This window comes from Sebastes umbrosus, unplaced genomic scaffold, assembly GCF_015220745.1.
Source record: "Sebastes umbrosus isolate fSebUmb1 unplaced genomic scaffold, fSebUmb1.pri scaffold_88_arrow_ctg1, whole genome shotgun sequence".
NCBI lineage: Eukaryota > Metazoa > Chordata > Actinopteri > Perciformes > Sebastidae > Sebastes > Sebastes umbrosus.
The window spans coordinates 73,588-95,000 of NW_023618542.1; the positions used below are offsets into that span (position 1 = coordinate 73,588).

Genomic DNA, 21,413 nt, shown 5'->3' on the forward strand with positions numbered 1-21,413 from the left:
GTTATAGAATCAGTCATGTAGTGATGTTATAGAATCAGAGTCATGTAGTGATGTTATAGAATCAGTCATGTAGTGATTTTATAGAATCAGATTCATGTAGTGATGTTAGAGAATCAGAGTCATATAGTGATGTTATAGAATCAGTCATGTAGTGATGTTAGAGAATCAGAGTCATGTAGTGATGTTATAGAATCAGTCATGAAGTGATGTTATAGAATCAGTCATGTAGTGATGTTATAGAATCAGAGTCATGTGGTGATGTTATAGAATCAGTCATGTAGTGATGTTATAGAATCAGAGTCATGTAGTGATGTTATAGAATCAGAGTCATGTAGTGATGTTATAGAATCAGAGTCATGTAGTGATGTTATAGAATCACAGTCATGTGGTGATGTTATAGAATCAGAGTCATGTAGTGATGTTATAGAATCACAGTCATGAAGTGATGTTATAGAATCAGTCATGTAGTGATGTTATAGAATCAGAGTCATGTGGTGATGTTATAGAATCAGAGTCATGTAGTGATGTTATAGAATCACAGTCATGTAGTGATGTATAGAATCAGAGTCATGTAGTGATGTTACAGAATCAGTCATGTAGTGATGTTATAGAATCAGAGTCATGTAGTGATGTTATAGAATCAGTCATGTAGTGATGTTATAGAATCAGAGTCATGTAGTGATGTTATAGAATCAGTCATGTAGTGATGTTATAGAATTAGAGTCATGTAGTGATGTTATAGAATCAGTCATGTAGTGATGTTATAGAATCAGAGTCATGTAGTGATGTTATAGAATCAGTCATGTAGTGATGTTATAGAATCAGAGTCATATAGTGATGTTATAGAATCAGTCATGTAGTGATGTTATAGAATCAGAGTCATGTAGTGATGTTATAGAATCAGTCATGTAGTGATGTTATAGAATCAGATTCATGTAGTGGTGTTAGAGAATCAGAGTCATATAGTGATGTTATAGAATCAGTCATGTAGTGATGTTATAGAATCAGAGTCATGTAGTGATGTTATAGAATCAGAGTCATGTAGTGATGTTATAGAATCAGAGTCATATAGTGATGTTATAGAATCAGTCATGTAGTGATGTTATAGAATCAGAGTCATGTAGTGATGTTATAGAATCAGATTCATGTAGTGATGTTATAGAATCAGAGTCATATAGTGATGTTATAGAATCAGTCATGTAGTGATGTTAGAGAATCAGAGTCATGTAGTGATGTTACAGAATCAGTCATGAAGTGATGTTATAGAATCAGTCATGTAGTGATGTTATAGAATCAGAGTCATGTAGTGATGTTATAGGATCAGAGTCATGTAGTGATGTTATAGAATCACAGTCATGTGGTGATGTTATAGAATCAGTCATGTAGTGATTTTATAGAATCAGATTCATGTAGTGATGTTATAGAATCAGTCATGTAGTGATGTTATAGAATCAGAGTCATGTAGTGATGTTATAGAATCACAGTCATGTAGTGATGTTATAGAATCAGTCATGTAGTGATGTTAGAGAATCAGAGTCATGTAGTGATGTTATAGAATCAGAGTCATGTGGTGATGTTATAGAATCACAGTCATGTAGTGATGTTATAGAATCAGTCATGTAGTGATGTTATAGAATCAGAGTCATGTAGTGATGTTATAGGATCAGAGTCATGTGGTGATGTTATAGAATCAGTCATGTAGTGATGTTATAGAATCAGAGTCATGTGGTGATGTTATAGAATCAGTCATGTAGTGATGTTATAGAATCAGAGTCATGTAGTGATGTTATAGAATCACAGTCATGTAGTGATGTTATAGAATCACAGTCATGTGGTGATTTTATAGAATCAGAGTCATATAGTGATTTTATAGAATCAGATTCATGTAGTGATGTTATAGAATCAGTCATGTAGTGATGTTATAGAATCAGAGTCATGTAGTGATTTTATAGAATCAGTCATGTAGTGATGTTATAGAATCACAGTCATGTAGTGATGTTATAGAATCAGAGTCATGTAGTGATGTTATAGAATCAGTCATGTAGTGATGTTAGAGAATCAGAGTCATGTAGTGATGTTATAGAATCAGTCATGTAGTGATGTTATAGAATCACAGTCATGTAGTGATGTTATAGAATCAGAGTCATGTAGTGATGTTATAGAATCAGAGTCATGTAGTGATGTTATAGAATCAGAGTCATGTGGTGATGTTATAGAATCACAGTCATGTAGTGATGTTATAGAATCAGAGTCATGTAGTGATGTTATAGAATCAGAGTCATGTGGTGATGTTATAGAATCAGTCATGTAGTGATGTTATAGAATCAGAGTCATGTAGTGATGTTATAGAATCAGAGTCATGTAGTGATGTTATAGAATCACAGTCATGTATACTATATGTATACTATGTAGTATACGATATACTTGTATACTGTAGTAAAGAAGTACTCCAGACAGTACACAGTACACGAGTGAGTACTCTGTGAGTACTTCCTGTAGTACTGTGAGTCGTGTTGCCGTGGCGATGAGCCGTTTCAGCGTCTTCAGTTCCAGTTGTTACTCCGTATTCATCAGGACACACTGGACCTTTCTTCTACTAGGAACACAGAGAGAGAGGGGGAGAGAGGGAGAGAGGGAGGAGAGAGAGAGAGAGAGAGAGAGGGAGGGAGGGAGGGAGGGAGGAGAGAGAGAGAGAGAGAGGGAGGGAGGGAGGGAGGGAGGGGGGAGGAGAGAGAGAGAGAGAGAGAGAGAGAGAGAGGGAGGGAGGGAGGGAGGAAGGGAGGGGGGATGAGAGAGAGAGAGAGAGAGAGGGAGGGAGGGAGGGAGGAAGGGAGGGGGGATGAGAGAGAGAGAGAGAGAGAGAGAGAGAGGGAGGGAGGGAGAGAGAGAGAGAAAGAGAAAGAAAGAGAGAGAGAGGGAGGGAGAGATAGAGAGAGAAAGAGAGAGAGAGAGGGAGGGTGGGAGGGGGGGGGAGGGAGAGAGAGAGAGAGAGAGGGAGAGAGAGGGAGGAGGGAGGAGAGAGAGGGGGAGAGAGAGAAAGAGAGAGAGAGAGGGAGGGAGGGAGTGGGGAGGAGAGAGAGAGAGGGAGAGAGAGAGAGAGAGAGAGGGAGAAAGGGGAGGGAGAGAGAGAGAGAGAGAGAGAGAGGGAAAGAGAGGGAGAGAGAGGAGAGGTAGTCGGGTACAAAAACGGTGAACAACCACTCTGACAGTCAGAGTCGACGCGGCAGCAGAGCTCTGAGCTCCAGACATGGACGTCTGTTGAGAGACAGAGACACTGAGAGACACTGAGAGACAGAGACACTGAGAGACAGACAGAAAGAGACACTGAGAGTCAAACAGAGAGAGAGGACTGAGGCAGACTGTGGTGGATGTTTGATGAGAGGGAAATACTACGAGAGAGTCCGAGAGACACTGAGAGGACTGAAGCAGACTGAGAGAGGACTGAAGCAGACTGAGAGAGGACTGAAGCAGACTGAGAGAGGACTGAAGCAGACTACCTGAGAGAGGACTGAAGCAGACTACCTGAGAGAGGACTGAAGCAGACTGAGAGAACTGAAGCAGACTGAGAGAGGACTGAAGCAGACTACCTGAGAGAGGACTGAAGCAGACTGAGAGAGGACTGAAGCAGACTGAGAGAGGACTGAAGCAGACTACCTGAGAGAGGACTGAAGCAGACTGAGAGAACTGAAGCAGACTGAGAGAGGACTGAAGCAGACTACCTGAGAGAGGACTGAAGCAGACTGAGAGAGGACTGAAGCAGACTGAGAGAGGACTGAAGCAGACTGAGAGAGGACTGAAGCAGACTACCTGAGAGAGGACTGAAGCAGACTGAGAGAGGACTGAAGCAGACTGAGAGAGGACTGAAGCAGACTACCTGAGAGAGGACTGAAGCAGACTGAGAGAGGACTGAAGCAGACTGAGAGAGGACTGAAGCAGACTACCTGAGAGAGGACTGAAGTAGACTGAGAGAGGACTGAAGCAGACTGAGAGAGGACTGAAGCAGACTACCTGAGAGAGGACTGAAGCAGACTGCCGGTGGATGTGGGAGTGTGTTCCCGGGCTGCGGTGGATCAGTACCGGTCCGGGTGTGAATGGGATTACCCCGGTTGTTCCGTGTCTCCGGTCGGTGCTGCTGCTGGAGGTAACATGCAGCCGCAGAGCTTCCCGGTGTCCCCGGCGGTGTCCCCGGCGGTCTCCTCGGTGATGTCCTGGGCGGTCCTCCTCCTGCTGCTGCTGCCTCTCGGGCTCTGCAGCACCACAAGTTTCCCGAGTAACATCAACATAGGTGAGTGAGCGGTGGGCTGCGGGGTGATCCGGGACCAGCTGGAGGACCCGACTGGACCTCATGTTCTGTAGTAATCCTCTAATATCTTAAACATTGATATAACTAATAGTTTGTAAGACTATATATTCCTATAGTTCTAATCCAGCTGCTTATTTGAGTTTATATAATGACACACCGTGTTAGGCTCGCTAACTCCAGACAGAGGGGGTCCAGGGGGTCTTTAGGGGGTATAGGGGGTCTCTGAATGCTCTAGGTCTCTAGTCTGATCCATCCATCCTCTGAATGCTCTAGGTCTCTAGTTTGATCCATCCATCCTCTGAATGCTCTAGGTCTCTAGTTTGATCCATCCATCCTCTGAATGCTCTAGGTCTCTAGTTTGATCCATCCATCCTCTGAATGCTCTAGGTCTCTAGTTTGATCCATCCATCCTCTGAATGCTCTAGGTCTCTAGTCTGATCCATCCATCCTCTGAATGCTCTAGGTCTCTAGTTTGATCCATCTATCCTCTGAATGCTCTAGGTCTCTAGTTGGATCCATCCATCCTCTGAATGCTCTAGGTCTCTAGTTTGATCCATCCATCCTCTGAATGCTCTAGGTCTCTAGTTTGATCCATCCATCCTCTGAATGCTCTAGGTCTCTAGTTTGATCCATCCATCCTCTGAATGCTCTAGGTCTCCAGTTTGATCCATCCATCCTCTGAATGCTCTAGGTCTCTAGTTTGATCCATCCATCCTCTGATTGCTCTAGGTCTCTAGTTTGATCCATCCATCCTCTGATTGCTCTAGGTCTCTAGTTTGATCCATCTATCTTCTGAATGCTCTAGGTCTCTAGTTTATCCATCCATCCTCTGAATGCTCTAGGTCTCTAGTTTGATCCATCCATCCTCTGAATGCTCTAGGTCTCTAGTTTGATCCATCCATCCTCTGAATGCTCTAGGTCTCTAGTTTGATCCATCCATCCTCTGATTGCTCTAGGTCTCTAGTTTGATCCATCTATCTTCTGAATGCTCTAGGTCTCTAGTTTGATCCATCCATCCTCTGAATGCTCTAGGTCTCTAGTTTGATCCATCCATCCTCTGAATGCTCTAGGTCTCTAGTTTGATCCATCCATCCTCTGAATGCTCTAAGTCTCTAGTTTGATGAATCCAGTGGGCTGATTGGATCCACCAGAGTCTCAGCTTTACAGTGAGACACAATTAATGGAATTCGAGACGGTTTCGGGACCCCAGGATGCAGAAATATTCAAATATGGGAGACAATAACTCATTTATCTGCATGTGATTCTCATAAAGTGGGCATGTCTGTAAAGGGGAGACTCGTGGGTACCCATAGAACCCATAGAACCCATTTACATTCAGTTATCTGGAGGTCAGAGGTCAAGGGACCCCTTTGAAAATGGCCATGGCCAACATTTAGTGTAACTTTGTTATGTTTTAACCTACAAAGTACCTCATAACTAAAGCTGTCAGCTTGTAGCGGAATAAAAACTAAGGATGCACCGATACCAGTATCGGGTATCGGGTCCGATACTGTGCTCATGTACTCGCAAAACGGCTCCAATACCACTTTATGGTGGAGCGCCTGACCCCGCTGGGCCGGGATCCCAACTCAGGCAGGGCAAACACCGGCCCTCACTTTTATCGCTCCACGGGGTTTAGCTTCCACCCTCTGACTCGTGCGTGAGTTAGACTCCTTGGTCCGTGTTTCAAGACGGGTCGGATCGGTTGCCGACATCCCCGCAGACCTCTGGCGTCTTTTACGTGGTCAGACGCGGCTGGGCCACACTGAGGACAGTTCGCCCCGGTGACACTTTGTCCACGGCCCCGGGAAGCACCTTCACCCTGAGCCTTTCCAAGCCGACCTAGAGCCGGTGGCGGCGCACCGCCTCGTATGTGGGACTCCCCAACCTGCTGTGTGTCGCTCACACCCTCCAGCTGGCTGTTAACGAGGGTCTTTAGACACAGAGAAGTACTCGTATCGGTACTCGTATCGGTACTCGGTATCGGTACTCGGTATCGGAGAGTACCCAGATGGAAGTACTTGTACTCGGTCTGAAAAAAAGTGGCACCGGTGCATCACTAGTAAAAAGTATAAAAAGGAAATGCTCAAGCAAAGTAAAAGTAACTCATAATTGTAGTTAAGTACAGTACATGAGTAAATGTACTTCTGTTGTGTAAATGAAATGATTTGACCAGTTGTCTTTAACAGTATATGATGATCAGTCATGTGATCATCGTGGTGGTTGCTGTCCAGACGTGTCCCGTACAGGGCGCTTCAAACAGTCCATCGACAGAGTTCTCTCTCAGGTTCGGTGCTGGTGTGGAGTCGGGTTGAACTAACCTGCGTTCACAGTTCTAATGTGGCCCGCCGACCCAGAGTTCTCTCAGGTTCGGTGCTGGTGTGGAGTCGGGTTGAACAGCAGTAAAGTGCGTCCTGCGGTGCGTGAGCGTCTGACCTGCATAGCGAGCGGAGAGGCTGCACAGCTCAGCATTAACAACCACTAACTTTGGTTGAGTCACAGAGACCTTCTGTCACAGCAGATGGACCGCTTCCAGCCTTTAGAACCTGATGAATAAATCATATATTCTAATAATATTCCTGTAATATCCACATTTTACAGTGTGAGCAGTTCTCCGGGGCTGAAGCGGGCTGCACTTCACCTGCTGCTCTGTTGTACTCCGGCTCACTCTAATGCAGCCTGGCAACAAGCAGGGGACTCTGACTGAGTACACGTACAAGTACCACAAGTACTTCTAACTCTGAGGTACTACATAGATTGTACGCTGTACTCCTCTACAGTTATCTGACAGCTGTGGTTACTAGTTTAGTTACTGTGATTAACACATCCCAGTTATTCCTGTTCGGCATCAACACTTCCCCAAATATTTATAACAGATGGATTAAATTATAGATTAACGACTTCTTTATCACATAAATACAGAATAATAAACATTACAAATGTACTGGGACCTGTTAGTGTCTCGTTTGTCCGACCAACAGTGAATAAAAATGAATTTACAGCTCCGGTAAGATGAGAAAAAGCAGCGAATCCTCCCAACTGAGGAGCTGGGAACCAGAGAATGATGACTTCAGCTGTTATTCACTGTTCAAACCAGTCGACTGAGCGACTAATCGACTGATCGTTGCAGCTCTAGAAGGTTTAGAAAAGAGGAAAACAGTAAACAAAGTTCATTTTAACATGTGAATGTAGCAGCTGTGAACTCAGATAACAACACGTCTTCTGTCTCCACCACAGAGACAACGAGACGCTTGACGAGTTTAAGTCTTCACATTATTTCTCTGTGAGCCTGAAAACCTCCGTGTAGAGAGACGGAGTGTTTAACAGCAGCTACTGCAGAACCACCAGCATTATGTTCAGTGTTAGTGGTGAACTCATCCTCCGTCTGCTGGGATGTAAGACGCAGCTTTGAGCTGAAGTCGTGGTGTTTCAGACGCCGTTATGAATGGATGGAGGACAGCTGGTGGTAACACGCCAAGAAACACAACAAGAAGCAGTCAAATAAAGACCTGGGTTCGGGTTAGTTAGACTCTCTTGGGTTCGGGTTAGTTAGACTCTCTTGGGTTCGGGTTAGTTAGACTCTCTTGGGTTAGGGTTAGTTAGACTCTCTTGGGTTCGGGTTAGTTAGACTCTCTTGGGTTCGGGTTAGTTAGAATCTCTTGGGTTAGGGTTAGTTAGACTCTCTTGGGTTCGGGTTAGTTAGACTCTCTTGGGTTAGGGTTAGTTAGACTCTCTTGGGTTTGTGTTAGTTGGACTCTCTTGGGTTCGGGTTAGTTGGACTCTCTTGGGTTCGGGTTAGTTGGACTCTCTTGGGTTCGGGTTAGTTGGACTCTCTTGGGTTCGGGTTAGTTGGACTCTCTTGGGTTCGGGTTAGTTGGACTCTCTTGGGTTAGGTTTAGTTAGACTCTCTTGGGTTTGGGTTAGTTAGACTCTCTTGGGTTTGGGTTAGTTAGACTCTCTTGGGTTCGGGTTAGTTGGACTCTCTTGGGTTCGGGTTAGTTGGACTCTCTTGGGTTCGGGTTAGTTGGACTCTCTTGGGTTCGGGTTAGTTGGACTCTCTTGGGTTCGGGTTAGTTGGACTCTCTTGGGTTCGGGTTAGTTGGACTCTCTTGGGTTAGGTTTAGTTAGACTCTCTTGGGTTAGGGTTAGTTAGACTCTCTTGGGTTCGGGTTAGTTAGACTCTCTTGGGTTAGGGTTAGTTGGACTCTGAGGATACACACCGCTGATCCCGGGGAAAGGCTGAGTTCTTCCTGGTTCTGTTCCTTCTTCTTCTGTGGTGGTAATTAATACTGTGTCTGTGTCTCTTTGTGGAACAGGAGGCCTTTTCCCCACCGGCTCCCACGAGTACGAGGTGTTTCGCTTCGCCCTGGCCCAGCAACAGGATGTCCCCAAACTGGTTCCACAGGTGGACATGGTGGACACGGGGAGCAGCTTCGCCATGACCTACGCCTGTAAGTTCACACACTAACGACCTCTAATGACCTCTAACGACCTCTAACGATCACTAACGATCTCTAACGATCTCTAACAATCACTAACGACCTCTAACAATCACTAACGACCTCTAACAATCACTAACGATCTCTAACGATCTCTAACAATCACTAACGGCCTCTAACGATCTCTAACGGTCTCTAACGATCACTAACAATCACTAACGATCACTAACAATCACTAACGACCTCTAACGGTCTCTAACGATCACTAACAATCACTAACGACCTCTAACGGTCTTTAACGATCACTAACAATCACTAATGACCTCTAACGATCTCTAACTGTCTCTAACGATCACTAATGACCTCTAACAACCACTAACGGTCTGTAATGGTCTCTAACGATCACTAACAATCTCTAACGATCACTAACGATCACTGACGATCTCTAACGATCTCTAACGGTCTTTAACGATCACTGACGATCTCTAATGGTCTCTAACGATCACTAACGATCTCTAACGATCTCTAACGATCACTGACGATCTCTAACGGTCTTTAACGATCTCTAACGATCACTGACGATCTCTAATGGTCTCTAATGATCACTAACGATCTCTAACGATCTCTAACGATCTCTAACGGTCTTTAACGATCTCTAACGGTCTTTAACGATTTCTAACGATCACTAATGACCTCTAACAACCACTAACAATCACTAACGATCTCTAACGATCACTAACGATCTTTAACGATCTCTAACGGTCTCTAACGATCACTAATGATCTCTAACAACCACTAACAATCTCTAATGATCTCTAACGATCACTAACCATCTCTAACGACCGCTAACGATCTATTACGGTCTCGAACAATCTCTAACGATCACTAATGACCTCTAACAACCACTAACGATCTCTAACGACCGATAACGATCTCTTACATCTCTTACGGTCTCGAACTATCTCTAATGGTCTCTAACGATCACTAACGATCACTAACGACCTCTAATGTTCACGAACGATCTTTAACGATCACTAACGACCTCTAATGTTCACTAATGATCTCTAACGACCTCTAACGATCTCTAACGACCTCTAGCTCAGGTACTCTGTTCGCTACCTGCTCAGGTACTTCACTCAGAGCAGCTGTCAGTAGTCTCGTGTATATTCAGTCTGTCCTCAGTACTCCTCGGTTCTCCTCAGTACTCCGGAGCTCTCCTCAGTACTCCTCAGTACTCCTCAGTACTCCGGAGCTCTTCTCAGTACTCCTCAGTACTCCGCAGTACTCCGCAGTACTCCTCAGTACTCCTCAGTACTCCGCAGCTCTCCTCAGTACTCCTCAGTACTCTGCAGCTCTCCTCAGCTCTCCTCAGTACTCCTCAGTACTCTGCAGTACTCCTCAGTACTCCTTAGTACTCCTCAGTACTCCGCAGCTCTCCTCAGCTCTCCTCAGCACTCCTCAGTACTCCTCAGTACTCCGCAGTACTCCTCAGTACTCCTCAGTACTCCTCAGTACTCCGCAGCTCTCCTCAGTACTCCGCAGCTCTCCTCAGTACTCCTCAGTAGTTAAATGGAGTTTTTTCCTGCAGTAGTCTGGTTCAGGTGACATGAAGCTCTCTGACCTCTGACCTCTGACCTCTGACCTGATGTTCAGGACCATGTGTGTAAATGTGTTCAGTGTTGAGCTGGACTTTGATTGACAGCTGTCAGGACTCTCCTCGCATCACTTCCTGTCACAACTAAACGTGAACGAGCTTTAAACCCAACACTGGAGACACTTCCTGCTGCTGGTCTGGGGTCTGGTCTGGGATCCGGTCTGGGATCTGGTCTGGAATCTGGTCTGGAATCTGGTCTGGGATCCGGTCTGGGATCCGGTCTGGGATCCGGTCTGGGATCTGGTCTGGGATCCGGTCTGGGATCTGGTCTGGAATCTGGTCTGGAATCTGGTCTGGGATCCGGTCTGGGATCCGGTCTGGGATCCGGTCTGGGATCTGTGTCACGCAGCTGTCATGTTCATTATATAGACGGACACACACACACACATATATATATATATATATATATATATAATGCAGAGCCAGCTACCTGCCTCATCATCATCATCATCCTCATCATCATCCTCATCATCATCATCATCATCATCATCCTCATCCTCATCCTCATCCTCATCCTCATCATCATCATCATCATCATCCTCAGACAGTCAGTGACTAACTAACCTGTCTCACATTATTTCATTCGTCTTTGTGTACGTCTTCCTGTCTGCATATATATTTCCTGTGTTTGATATTTCCTCTCTGTTGTTCCTTTGACTCGATGCCTTCACGCTGTTATTATCACATTTATGCTGATTAAGCAACGGCGCTGTTGTTTACTTCTCCTTTATTATCTGCACTTAAAGTCCAGGAGACACGTCCTCTGAGCTCCGTTCAGACAGAGACACGTCCTCTGAGCTCCGTTCAGACAGAGACTCCTGACTCAGTGAGACACCAACGGAGTCTGTCCTCAGCAGATAAAGTGCAGCATTAACCCTCTGTGTTCCTGACAGTGGTCCTGAATCCTCAGCAGCATTAACCCTCTGTGTTCCTGACAGTAGTCCTGAATCCTCAGCAGCATTAACCCTCTGTGTTCCTGACAGTAGTCCTGAATCCTCAGCAGATAAATAGCAGCTTTAACTCTTTGTTCTCCTCACTGTAGGGATTTCGCAGTAACAGGTTTGGTTATTAGCAAATCAATTAATAAATAATAATATAATTATTAATATTAATAAAGATTATCAATAAACATTAATAATAAACGGGGCACCACCCTGGAATCAGGGACCAATAACCAAAACGTTAATATAGTCTCATTATATATGCTAAACTATCAATTTGAAATGTTGATTAATAATTAAATTAATAACTATAACCAAAATAGATAGTAAAGGTTGAAGGATATCAGAGTTCTTGACATAGCAGAGGTTGACATTATTCACTCTTGTACAACATTAAACAGACCAGCATGTATATTCCACAAACATTTATTTACAAGATAATAAAGGTGTAAACACAATATTAATCTAACTAAATAACTAAACTAAACAAACCAAACAAAGTGTGTAAGCATGTGTGTGTGTGTGTGTGTGTGAGAGACAGAGAGAGAGAGAGAGAGAGAGAGAGAGACACTGTAAAACTACAAAGATGGCGGGATCAAAGATGGCCGCCAACATGTCACCACATGGCCTCTTTGTTCTTCAGAACACATGTGCTCAGGAAGGACAGAGAGGGGGGTGATGTGGGGTTAAGATTATCTGAAGCTGTATGTTTTACTGTTTAACTAATTCACAGTTTCTGTATGTGATCTTAATGTGTGTCAGATAATGCAGTGGGTTAGAAAGGATGGTTAGTTTGCATGCAAGACCTTGTCTATGTGAAGCATAAACTAAACACATCAGATGTGGCGAAGCCACCTACCCAAATATCAAATACAAATAATATCACAACAGTCAAACTCAATGAATAACATTAAACCAAATCAATACAAGTACATTCTAGAAATCAAAGTTGAACATTCTTGCTCAGCCATGTGTAATTGCTAATGCTAAGGTAAACCCAGTACGTTACCAATCCATGGAAGAAAAGGGTTTGTAATTCCATGTGTTGAAGTTGTGGTTCCAAGTCAAAGATGTTGTCTTTGCTGTGCTCTAATCAAGTTGTGCAGATTGGAGGAAGCTGATCACTCCAATACTTTCTTCCCAGCAGCTTGATAGCTTGGTGCTCACTTCCTTGCGGTTGTTGCTTGAAGTTAGTTGGCAAAAAGGCAGGCCCTCGCGTCCTCTGCCTTAGAGGTTCCTTGTGTTGCTATGTCTGTTTTCTAACAGGCCATAGATCAGAGAAGAGCTGCTTCTGGTCAAGAGAGCAGCAGCTCACCTCCACAGGTCAGGAAGTGAGAGGAGAAGGGCAGAAAGAGGAGGAACAAAGAGATTCCTCTGGTTTTGTCCTGGGTGAATTTCACACCTACGTGTGAATGCTACAGTAGCCAATGGCTACAGAGCTGAGTCCATGGGTCAAGGATCATGTTACTGAGTTCATGTGGTCACCTCCCACCAGTCACATTGGTGAGTCCCTACATCACTCTGTTATTGTTGTACTTAAAGTCATAATCTCAAAGATTGTGTGTGATGTAATCAGAGCTTCTCTGTGCTTTTAGTGCATGTTAGTGCTTGTTAGTGCATGTGAGCTAGCTCACGGCCGCCGCTCTGCGCTGCTCTCATACGGCGGTTACAGCTGATGACGGCGTCCCGACGGACGGCGTCGTCGTGGCAGTGTAGCGCCCCCCCCCCCAGGTTAACGCTGTTAGCTCTGTCGGCTCGGTCGCTGTTGTTTTCACTGTTAGCGCTGTTAGCATTGTTAGCTGTTAGCCTCCGGCTCAGCTGTTGCCATGTTGAGAGCCGTGCGGAGGCAATAGAAATAGAAAATAGAAAAGTTCCTTTGAACCGTTCTGCCGTCCGTGCAGCCGACACGAACCACAGACGAAGGATTAGTCTGCGATGACGCACAGTGACTAACGCTAAACTACAGCATGTTAGCATGCCAAGACGCTAAACTACAGCATGTTAGCATGCTAACACGCTAAACTACAGCATGTTAGCATGCTAACACGCTAAACTACAGCATGTTAGCATGCTAACATGCTAAACTACAGCATGTTAGCATGCCAAGACGCTAAACTACAGCATGTTACCATGCTAACACGCTAAACTACAGCATGTTAGCATGCCAAGACGCTAAACTACAGCATGTTAGCATGCTAACACGCTAAACTACAGCATGTTAGCATGCCAAGACGCTAAACTACGGATGGTGAAGATGGTAAACATTATACCTGCTGAACATTAGCATGTTAGCATGCTAACATTAGCTCAAAGTGCAGCCTCACAGAGCCACTAGCATGACTGCAGGCCGGGTTTCACATAAACATCCTTTAGGGTAAGTTATGGTGAACGCGGCAGCAGATGGCGTGATGTGCTCCGACAGCTACAGACCGCTACCAGAGAGGAAACAGACCAGGGTTCAACATTAAGAAGCAGCCAACCATTCAAGTTTTCACTTTAAATATAAAGAGTATCCTCTGAGCAGCAGAGACCCAAAGAGCTCACATTAACTCACCGCCTCCCAGAGGTGTAGATGAAGACGGAGGAGGAGGAGGAGGAGGAGGAGGAGGAAGCTCGGCTGCCAGGACTTCCCTTATCAGGAGGCTCCAGATTGAGCTGACAGAAGGATAGTACAGCACTGCCCCGCTCCCCATAGTTAGGCTTTTTTATTGTTTATTGGTGTAGAAAATGCAGAATAAAGAATGCAGCATCACGTTGGGAACATTTGGGCTGAAGCCCGGTGGACAGAGAGCACAGAGCTGGTGACACTTTGCCCTTCAGTACTCGGTTGTAGTTTCACGCTCAGTTGAATGCCTCCGATGTGAAATGAGGATAAAGTGCAGCTGCATGTATCGCCTGGAAGGACGTTTATCTTCCACAACACTATCTGGCACATAATGAGGAGAAGGAGGAGTCGCTGTTCAGATACCAGGAGAAGGGATTATCTTTAATTAATAATCTTAAACTGTAGTTTCATGTCAGACAAAACAGAAGATCAGATGTTACAGTCACAGTCAGGAGATAAAGAGGTTTAAATCCTCTGAGGAGCTGAAGAGAGAGAACACATGAAACACTGTTGGGCTCCAGCAGCGCAGTCAAAGACAAGAGAAAGAATTAAAGATAGATCATATAGAGACAGCCGCTGCCGCCATCTTGGACTGAAACCACCACTGAGTGTGTGTCCGTGGATGTTTAAAGAGACGTCTGTAGATCAGAGGAGAGAAATCAACTTCCCAGTAAGGAACACTAATATCCCTCATTTAAATCATGATGTCCTGAAAGTAGTAACAAGAACTAACAGCTGAATTCAGAGTTATGTTCCTCGCCATAATGAACGCTGATCAGACCCACGGGACCGCACCGCCCCGCACCGCCCCGCACCGCCCAGCACCGCACAGCACCGCCCAGCACCGCCCAGCACAGCCCCGCAACGCCCAGCACCGTCCTGCACCGCCCCGCCCCGCCCAGCACCGCCCTGCACCGCCCTGCACCGCCCTGCACCGCCCAGCACCGCCCCGCACCGCCCAGCACCGCCCCGCAACGCCCCGCAACGCCCCGCACCGCCCCGCACCGTCCCGCAACGCCCAGCACCGCCCAGCACCGCCCCGCACCGTCCCGCCCCGCCCCGCACCGTCCCGCAACGCCCAGCACCGCCCCGCAACGCCCCGCACCGTCCCGCAACGCCCAGCAACGCCCCGCACCGTCCCGCAACGCCCCGCACTGTCCCGCACCGCCCCGCACCGTCCCGCACCGTCCTGCCTCGTGTCTCTCTGTAGGAGGACGTTTTACTGGCGTCTGGTCGTGTCTGTCAGTCCAACATGGCGGAGGTGTAGCTCTGCTGATGTTGACGTGGAACCAACTGTTGACTTCAGTTTACGTTTTTTGCAGCTACTAAACTGTCAGCTGACTTTCTTCTTCTACTGCTCATTAACAGCAGCTGACTTTCTTCTTCTACTGCTCAATAACAGCAGCTGGCGGAGCTTGAAGTGGTTGGACGGAGGCTGGTTTGTGTAGCAGAGTGAATTGTGGGTAATTCTCTGTGGACGACTGAAATGTAAACGTAGATGTGGAGGCGGCAGAGACGAGACTCTGAGCAGACAGATGGGATTTAAACCTGCAACTCTGTTTGTGTGTGTGTGTGTGTGTGTGTGTGTGTGCGTGCGTGCGTGCAGATTATTGCTGTGATGCCTGGGAGGCAGCAGTTGCCTAAATGACTTTAGCCTCAGTGAGTGTGACTCGTGTGCTGAGTGTGTGTTTGTGTGTGTGTGTGTGTGTGTGTGTGTGTGTGTGTGTGTGTATGTGTGTGTGTGTGTGTGTGTAGCCCTGAGGAAAGCAGCAGCTATTTAATCTATTATTCAGCGTCGCCACTAAACACATTAATGAGAGCCGGAGGTTGAGACTATGTTTGTTTACGGTCCAGCTGTCGACGCCTCACATCTGTAAACACGGAACGACGTCATCGATCCGTACCTGAACACAGCGGAGCATCAACTGATCTGTTCAGTCTGTAGCTTCATTAGCTAGCTGATTAGCACGCTAGCTAACAGTATGTGGACGGGTATTGTTTGCATACTTGTGCCGATTGGCGATCGGATCGTATATCGATGATTGAAGGGAGCGGTTGACGATTTGTTTTTCCTACGCTGACATCGATGCGATTTGCTTTAGTTCCTGGAAAAGTAGTTCCAGGAACTAAAAGGAACAGGAACTTCTTAGTGGAGACGCGGCTTTAGAGGCTTTAGAGACGCCCGCTGAGCCCCGTTAACGGAACGAAATCTTTCATTCCAGTTTGCCTTCGTCTCTTTTCCACGGACCTGACGGTGCTCATCTCGCTCTGCGCTCCATCAGATGAGTTAACGTCTGGATCGTGATGTTCAAGGTCACGCGTCTGTGACCTCTGACCTTCCCGTTGTTGGCTGCTTGTATTGTCAGCGATCACGGAGACTCCAGATAAAACAGAAACTGTCCCGTGTGGAGTGTCGGCTCAGCGGCGTGAAGACAGAACGACGGAGTAGAACGGCGACCCGATGGTCGTCTCCGGGCCGTCCCGTCTCGTCTTCTCAGCAGAGGGAGCGTAAACGGTTGAGCCGCGGGTCGTCGTGAAGGACAATGGCGGTTTATAGACGTCCTCGCCGTTACCCGCCAACAAGCCTTTGCGGTCCCTGTGATGTGATCTAACTGCAGCGTGGAGAGATGGACGGATGTGTCAGGAGGATGAGCGGCTCTGTGGGGAGACGAGGTCTCAGCTGTGCGGCCCGCGGTGCTGTGTTTAAATAAAGCTCCGTCTAAAAGCCCCGGGTGGCGAGGAGCGAGATGTCTGACTGGAGGACCCTCAGCGGGGACGAGGCGAGGTCGGCTCAGTCTCTCCACATCGCCACCGGTGCCCTTCCTCAACCTTCGTCTTCATTAATATGAACTGTCATCAGATGTAAACATCAGTGAGAAGCTGTCTGCTGGTGATGAGATGCAGCGACTGATCCTCCACACACCGATTAACCCTAACCTCCACACATCGATTAACCCTAACCTCCACCTCGATTAACCCTAACCTCCACACCGATTAACCCTAACCTCCACCTCGATTAACCCTAACCTCCACCTCGATTAACCCTAACCTCCACCTCGATTAACCCTAACCTCCACCTCGATTAACCCTAACCTCCACCTCGATTAACCCTAACCTCCACACATCGATTAACCCACACCGATCAGTTATTGATTATTAACTCTTCATGATGTCGTGTTTTCACTTCGGATGGTTTCTTTGTCTGTTTGTCAGCAGGATTACGGTCAGGACTCCAGCTTCAGGACGTCCCGTCGTCCCGTCGTCCCGTCCCGTCGTCCCTGTCCCGTCGTCCCGTCGTCCCCGTCGTCCCGTCCCGTCGGTGGAGGTGCAGGGCCGGTTCTAGCAGGGCCGGTTCTAGCAGGGCCGGTTCTTAAAATGAAGCTTAAAATGAACTTAAATAACAGAGTGATGAACATCAGATAACTAGAAGGAGCTCAGACCTCCAGCGAGGCCAGTCAGCTCCTAAAGGTAGTCCCAGTAATGTACCCGTCCTCGTCCTCGTCCTCTTCCTCTTCCTCCTCCTGACAGTCATGCTGGTAGTGTTACTGTAGTCCTGACAACCAGAGCAGAAGAGATGATGTATATCAGCAGAGAGCTCTCAGAGCTCCCTGATTACAGCAGCTCGTGTATTTATGTATTTATAACATGAATTATAATCAGTCCAGCGGCTGGACACATCTGGACCGTCACCACGACGTCGTTGACCTGAACACTAATAGAATGATCCCCAGCAGAGCTCTCAGCATCTGCCGCCGCACGACCCTCTGTGATGTCCCGGCGGGACGCCAGCGCTAATGCTAAGAAACGGATTCCTCGTTAGCATGATAGCGTTGGCCTCAGGGCACTCGTCTATTGTTAGCATGATAGCATGGCCCCCAGAGAGAAGAGCGAGACACACACACACACACACACACACACACACACACACACACACACACACACACACACACACACACACACACACACACACACAGATTTAAAACAAGAAACTTTGAGGGATGAAGCCGTCGTGACCTTTGACCCCTTGACCTTTGATTTGAATGTAGTAATCTGGCAGCACTTAGAGGCTGTTTGAGTGACGTGTGTCTCAGCCAATCACAGGCTGTTGTTAGACGTGATGTACAGAGTGTGTTGGGATGCTTCAGCAGCTCTTATGTGTTGAATCCTAATCGCTGCCTGTGAAGGAGTCCTGCATGGACACTAATCTGATAAAGCCGTTGTGTGTACAGGGATTAACCACGTAAACCTTTAGTGTGAAACAGGAAACTGCTCTTTATCAGTTGAAATGACGTCCGTCTGCCATGAAGATAAGAACACGTTTGTTTAGGTTGACGGATACGGAACGGATATGACGTCACGTTACCCAGACTACCACAATAAAAGATATGACATCACGTTACTCAGACTACCACAATAAAAGATATGACGTCACGTTACTCAGACTACCACAATAAAAGATATGACATCACGTTACTCAGACTACCACAATAAAAGATATTACGTCACGTTACTCAGACTACCACAATAAAAGATATTACGTCACGTTACTCAGACTACCACAATAAAAGATATGACATCACGTTACCCGGACTACCACAATAAAAGATATGACGTCACGTTACTCGGACTACCACAATAAAAGATATGACGTCACGTTACTCGGACTACCACAATAAAAGATATGACATCACGTTACTCAGACTACCACAATAAAAGATATGACATCACGTTACCCAGACTACCACAATAAAAGATATGACATCACGTCACTCAGACTACCACAATAAAAGATATGACGTCACGTCACTCAGACTACCACAATAAAAGATATGACATCACGTTACTCAGACTACCACAATAAAAGATATGACGTCACGTTACTCAGACTACCACAATAAAAGATATGACATCACGTTACTCAGACTACCACAATAAAAGATATGACGTCACGTTACTCAGACTACCACAATAAAAGATATGACGTCACGTTACTCAGACTACCACAATAAAAGATATGACGTCACTCAGACTACCACAATAAAAGATATGACGTCACGTTACTCAGACTACCACAATAAAAGATATGACGTCACGTTACTCAGACTACCACAATAAAAGATATGACGTCACGTTACTCAGACTACCACAATAAAAGATATGACGTCACGTTACTCAGACTACCACAATAAAAGATATGACGTCACGTTACTCAGACTACCACAATAAAAGATATGACGTCACGTTACTCAGACTACTGTTGACGTGTTGTTGAGTCCGTTGACGTGTTGTTGCGTCTGTTGATGTGTTGTTCAGTCCGTTGGCATGTTGTTGAGTCCGTTGACGTGTTGTTGAGACCGTTGACGTGTTGTTGAGGCCGTTGACGTGTTGTTGAGAGATGAAACAATGAGCTCTGTTTTAATGGTTCTCCTCCTCTTCCTCCTTTTCTTCCTCCTCCTCTTCCTCCCAGTCTGCTCCCAGTTCTCGAAGGGCGTGTACGCCATCATGGGTCTGTACGACCGGCGGACAGTCAACATGCTGATGTCTTTCTGCGGCTCTCTGCACGTCTGCTTCGTCACGCCGTCCTTCCCGGTTCACACCAACAACCAGTTTGTCCTCCAGATGCGTCCCCAGCTACAGGAGCCCCTCATGGCCCTGCTGGACAACTTCTACTGGACCCGGTTCGTCTATATGTACAGCTCCGACTCAGGTGAGGACGCATCATACACTGTCATACCGTCATACGCTTCTGAGAGGTTCATGGTCCGACGCCAGCAGAGCAGGAAGTAGTGACGTTCTTACAAAGCAGTGTAAAGTGAGGATGAGTTGATCTTCATCACAGGCAGGTTCACGTCCCGTCTCATCATATTAGTTTTGTTTTATTATTCAATAACCAGGGCAGTTATAACAGGAAACACTGCGTAGTAATAACAGGAATCATCCGTCAATATAAAAGGAAGAAGAACTTGTTATAACATGAAAAGGAACAATAAGACTTCCGTACATATCTCTGTTTGATTGTGAGGTTAGATCAGATCAAGGATGGATGGAGTCCAGATACACTTCGTACTGAAACAGTTTGATTCAGAATATATAGAATCCAAAGTTTCACTCTAAATAACTTGATGATAAACTGAATCAAACAAACTTTAACGAGAGAAAACATTATGCAAAGATGTTGACACAAATGTTAACCGAATGTTGAGAAAAGTATTCAATAAACATTAAATAAACATTTAGGCTGTCAACGTAATAACGCTTTAATGCAAATCTGTTTTAACGTCACTAACTTCTAACTTCTAACCTCGACTGCCTGGAGAGAAAGGCTCAAAGCGTGGTAATGTTGCAGGAGGAGGATCCCCTTCAACTAATTTCCTCGGAGGAGTAGCTGATTCAATTTGTTCCTCATTGGGAGTCTTTGGTTCTTCTAGAGAACCTGTATCATGTGAACTCTCATCAACAGAGGAATCAGGGTTGCCTGGAACCTCTAGAACATTTAATTCAACCAATTTTTCAATTAACTTCGCTTTTATTTATTTTTTTACACTATATTTGGACACTACAATGTTAAAGTGTGCCGCAATGCTAAGTAAGTCGTCTTTACGACATCCCTCAACTTGATCCAAATTAGGACCATTCACAAATCCTGTAGATTAAATGCCATTTTTACACAGATTTCCAACTACCACAGTGACTCATCATCAATTTGGTTGTTGAGTTGTTCATGGGAAAAAGATCCCGGACGAGCCCCCATTTGTTACGTCCACTAAGTGGAACAATTACTTAACAACAACCACAGATTAAACAGAGTCAATGTGAAGTTCAAAAATGAACGGTTTATTAAAGGAAAACTAAAGGTTCACAAATGTGGTGGAGGTAGGGACAAAATAGTTGTGCCAAATAATCAAAATTAACAAACCAAAACTAGGCCTAACTAAATCTCTGTCTTCTTTAAACACAACCAACAAAAGGCTGACTAAGTTATCTACAAACAGCAGTTTACAAAACATACAGGGGTTGGCAACAACCACTAAACCTAGTGTTTCTAGACATGACAAAAACCTACGTGCAAAAGTGTACAGGGTACCCCAAACTTACCTATGCCCTCTACCTCCTTACCACAAACCTTATCTTTAATTTCACACTGGAAACAAGTGTCTTCACAAGTCAAATAATTCATTACAAATGAGTCAGAGAGAGAGAGAGGCAGCCCAGAGTGTGCCTCTTTTAAATGCAGCCCACGACGGCGATTGGCTGGATGGAATGAGTGTGAGCCACTCAGCAGCTGACAAACTCTGCACAGGTGGACTCCAATCACCTCCATTAACTGTCAATCCTGGAAGCATCTGCAAGACAAGGGGGAGGGGCAGAACAGCACAGGAGAAAGGCTCTGCAGGCCTGTCTGGCCCTGCAGGCACGTAACAAACGCATTAACGCAACTTGGGTTGCTGTCGATGGAGTCTGACAGACTCTG

At 45.9% G+C, this 21,413-nt stretch overlaps 1 protein-coding gene across 3 annotated transcripts in view; it reads left to right on the forward strand.

Moving 5' to 3' along the window:
* The first annotated feature begins 3,167 nt into the window (after positions 1–3,167).
* Positions 3,168–21,413, forward strand: part of LOC119484503 (glutamate receptor 1-like) — a 55,820-nt gene continuing 37,574 nt past the window's right edge. For 2 of the 3 annotated variants that reach the window (XM_037763344.1, XM_037763345.1), the window contains exons 1-3: positions 3,591–4,285; positions 8,620–8,754; positions 19,410–19,649. In XM_037763344.1, the coding sequence (XP_037619272.1) occupies positions 4,147–4,285; positions 8,620–8,754; positions 19,410–19,649 (514 nt within the window). In that variant the 5' untranslated portion in view covers positions 3,591–4,146. Of the gene's footprint in view, positions 4,286–8,619; positions 8,755–19,409; positions 19,650–21,413 lie in introns of all 3 variants that reach the window. The other variant, XM_037763346.1, reaches the window with a different exon arrangement.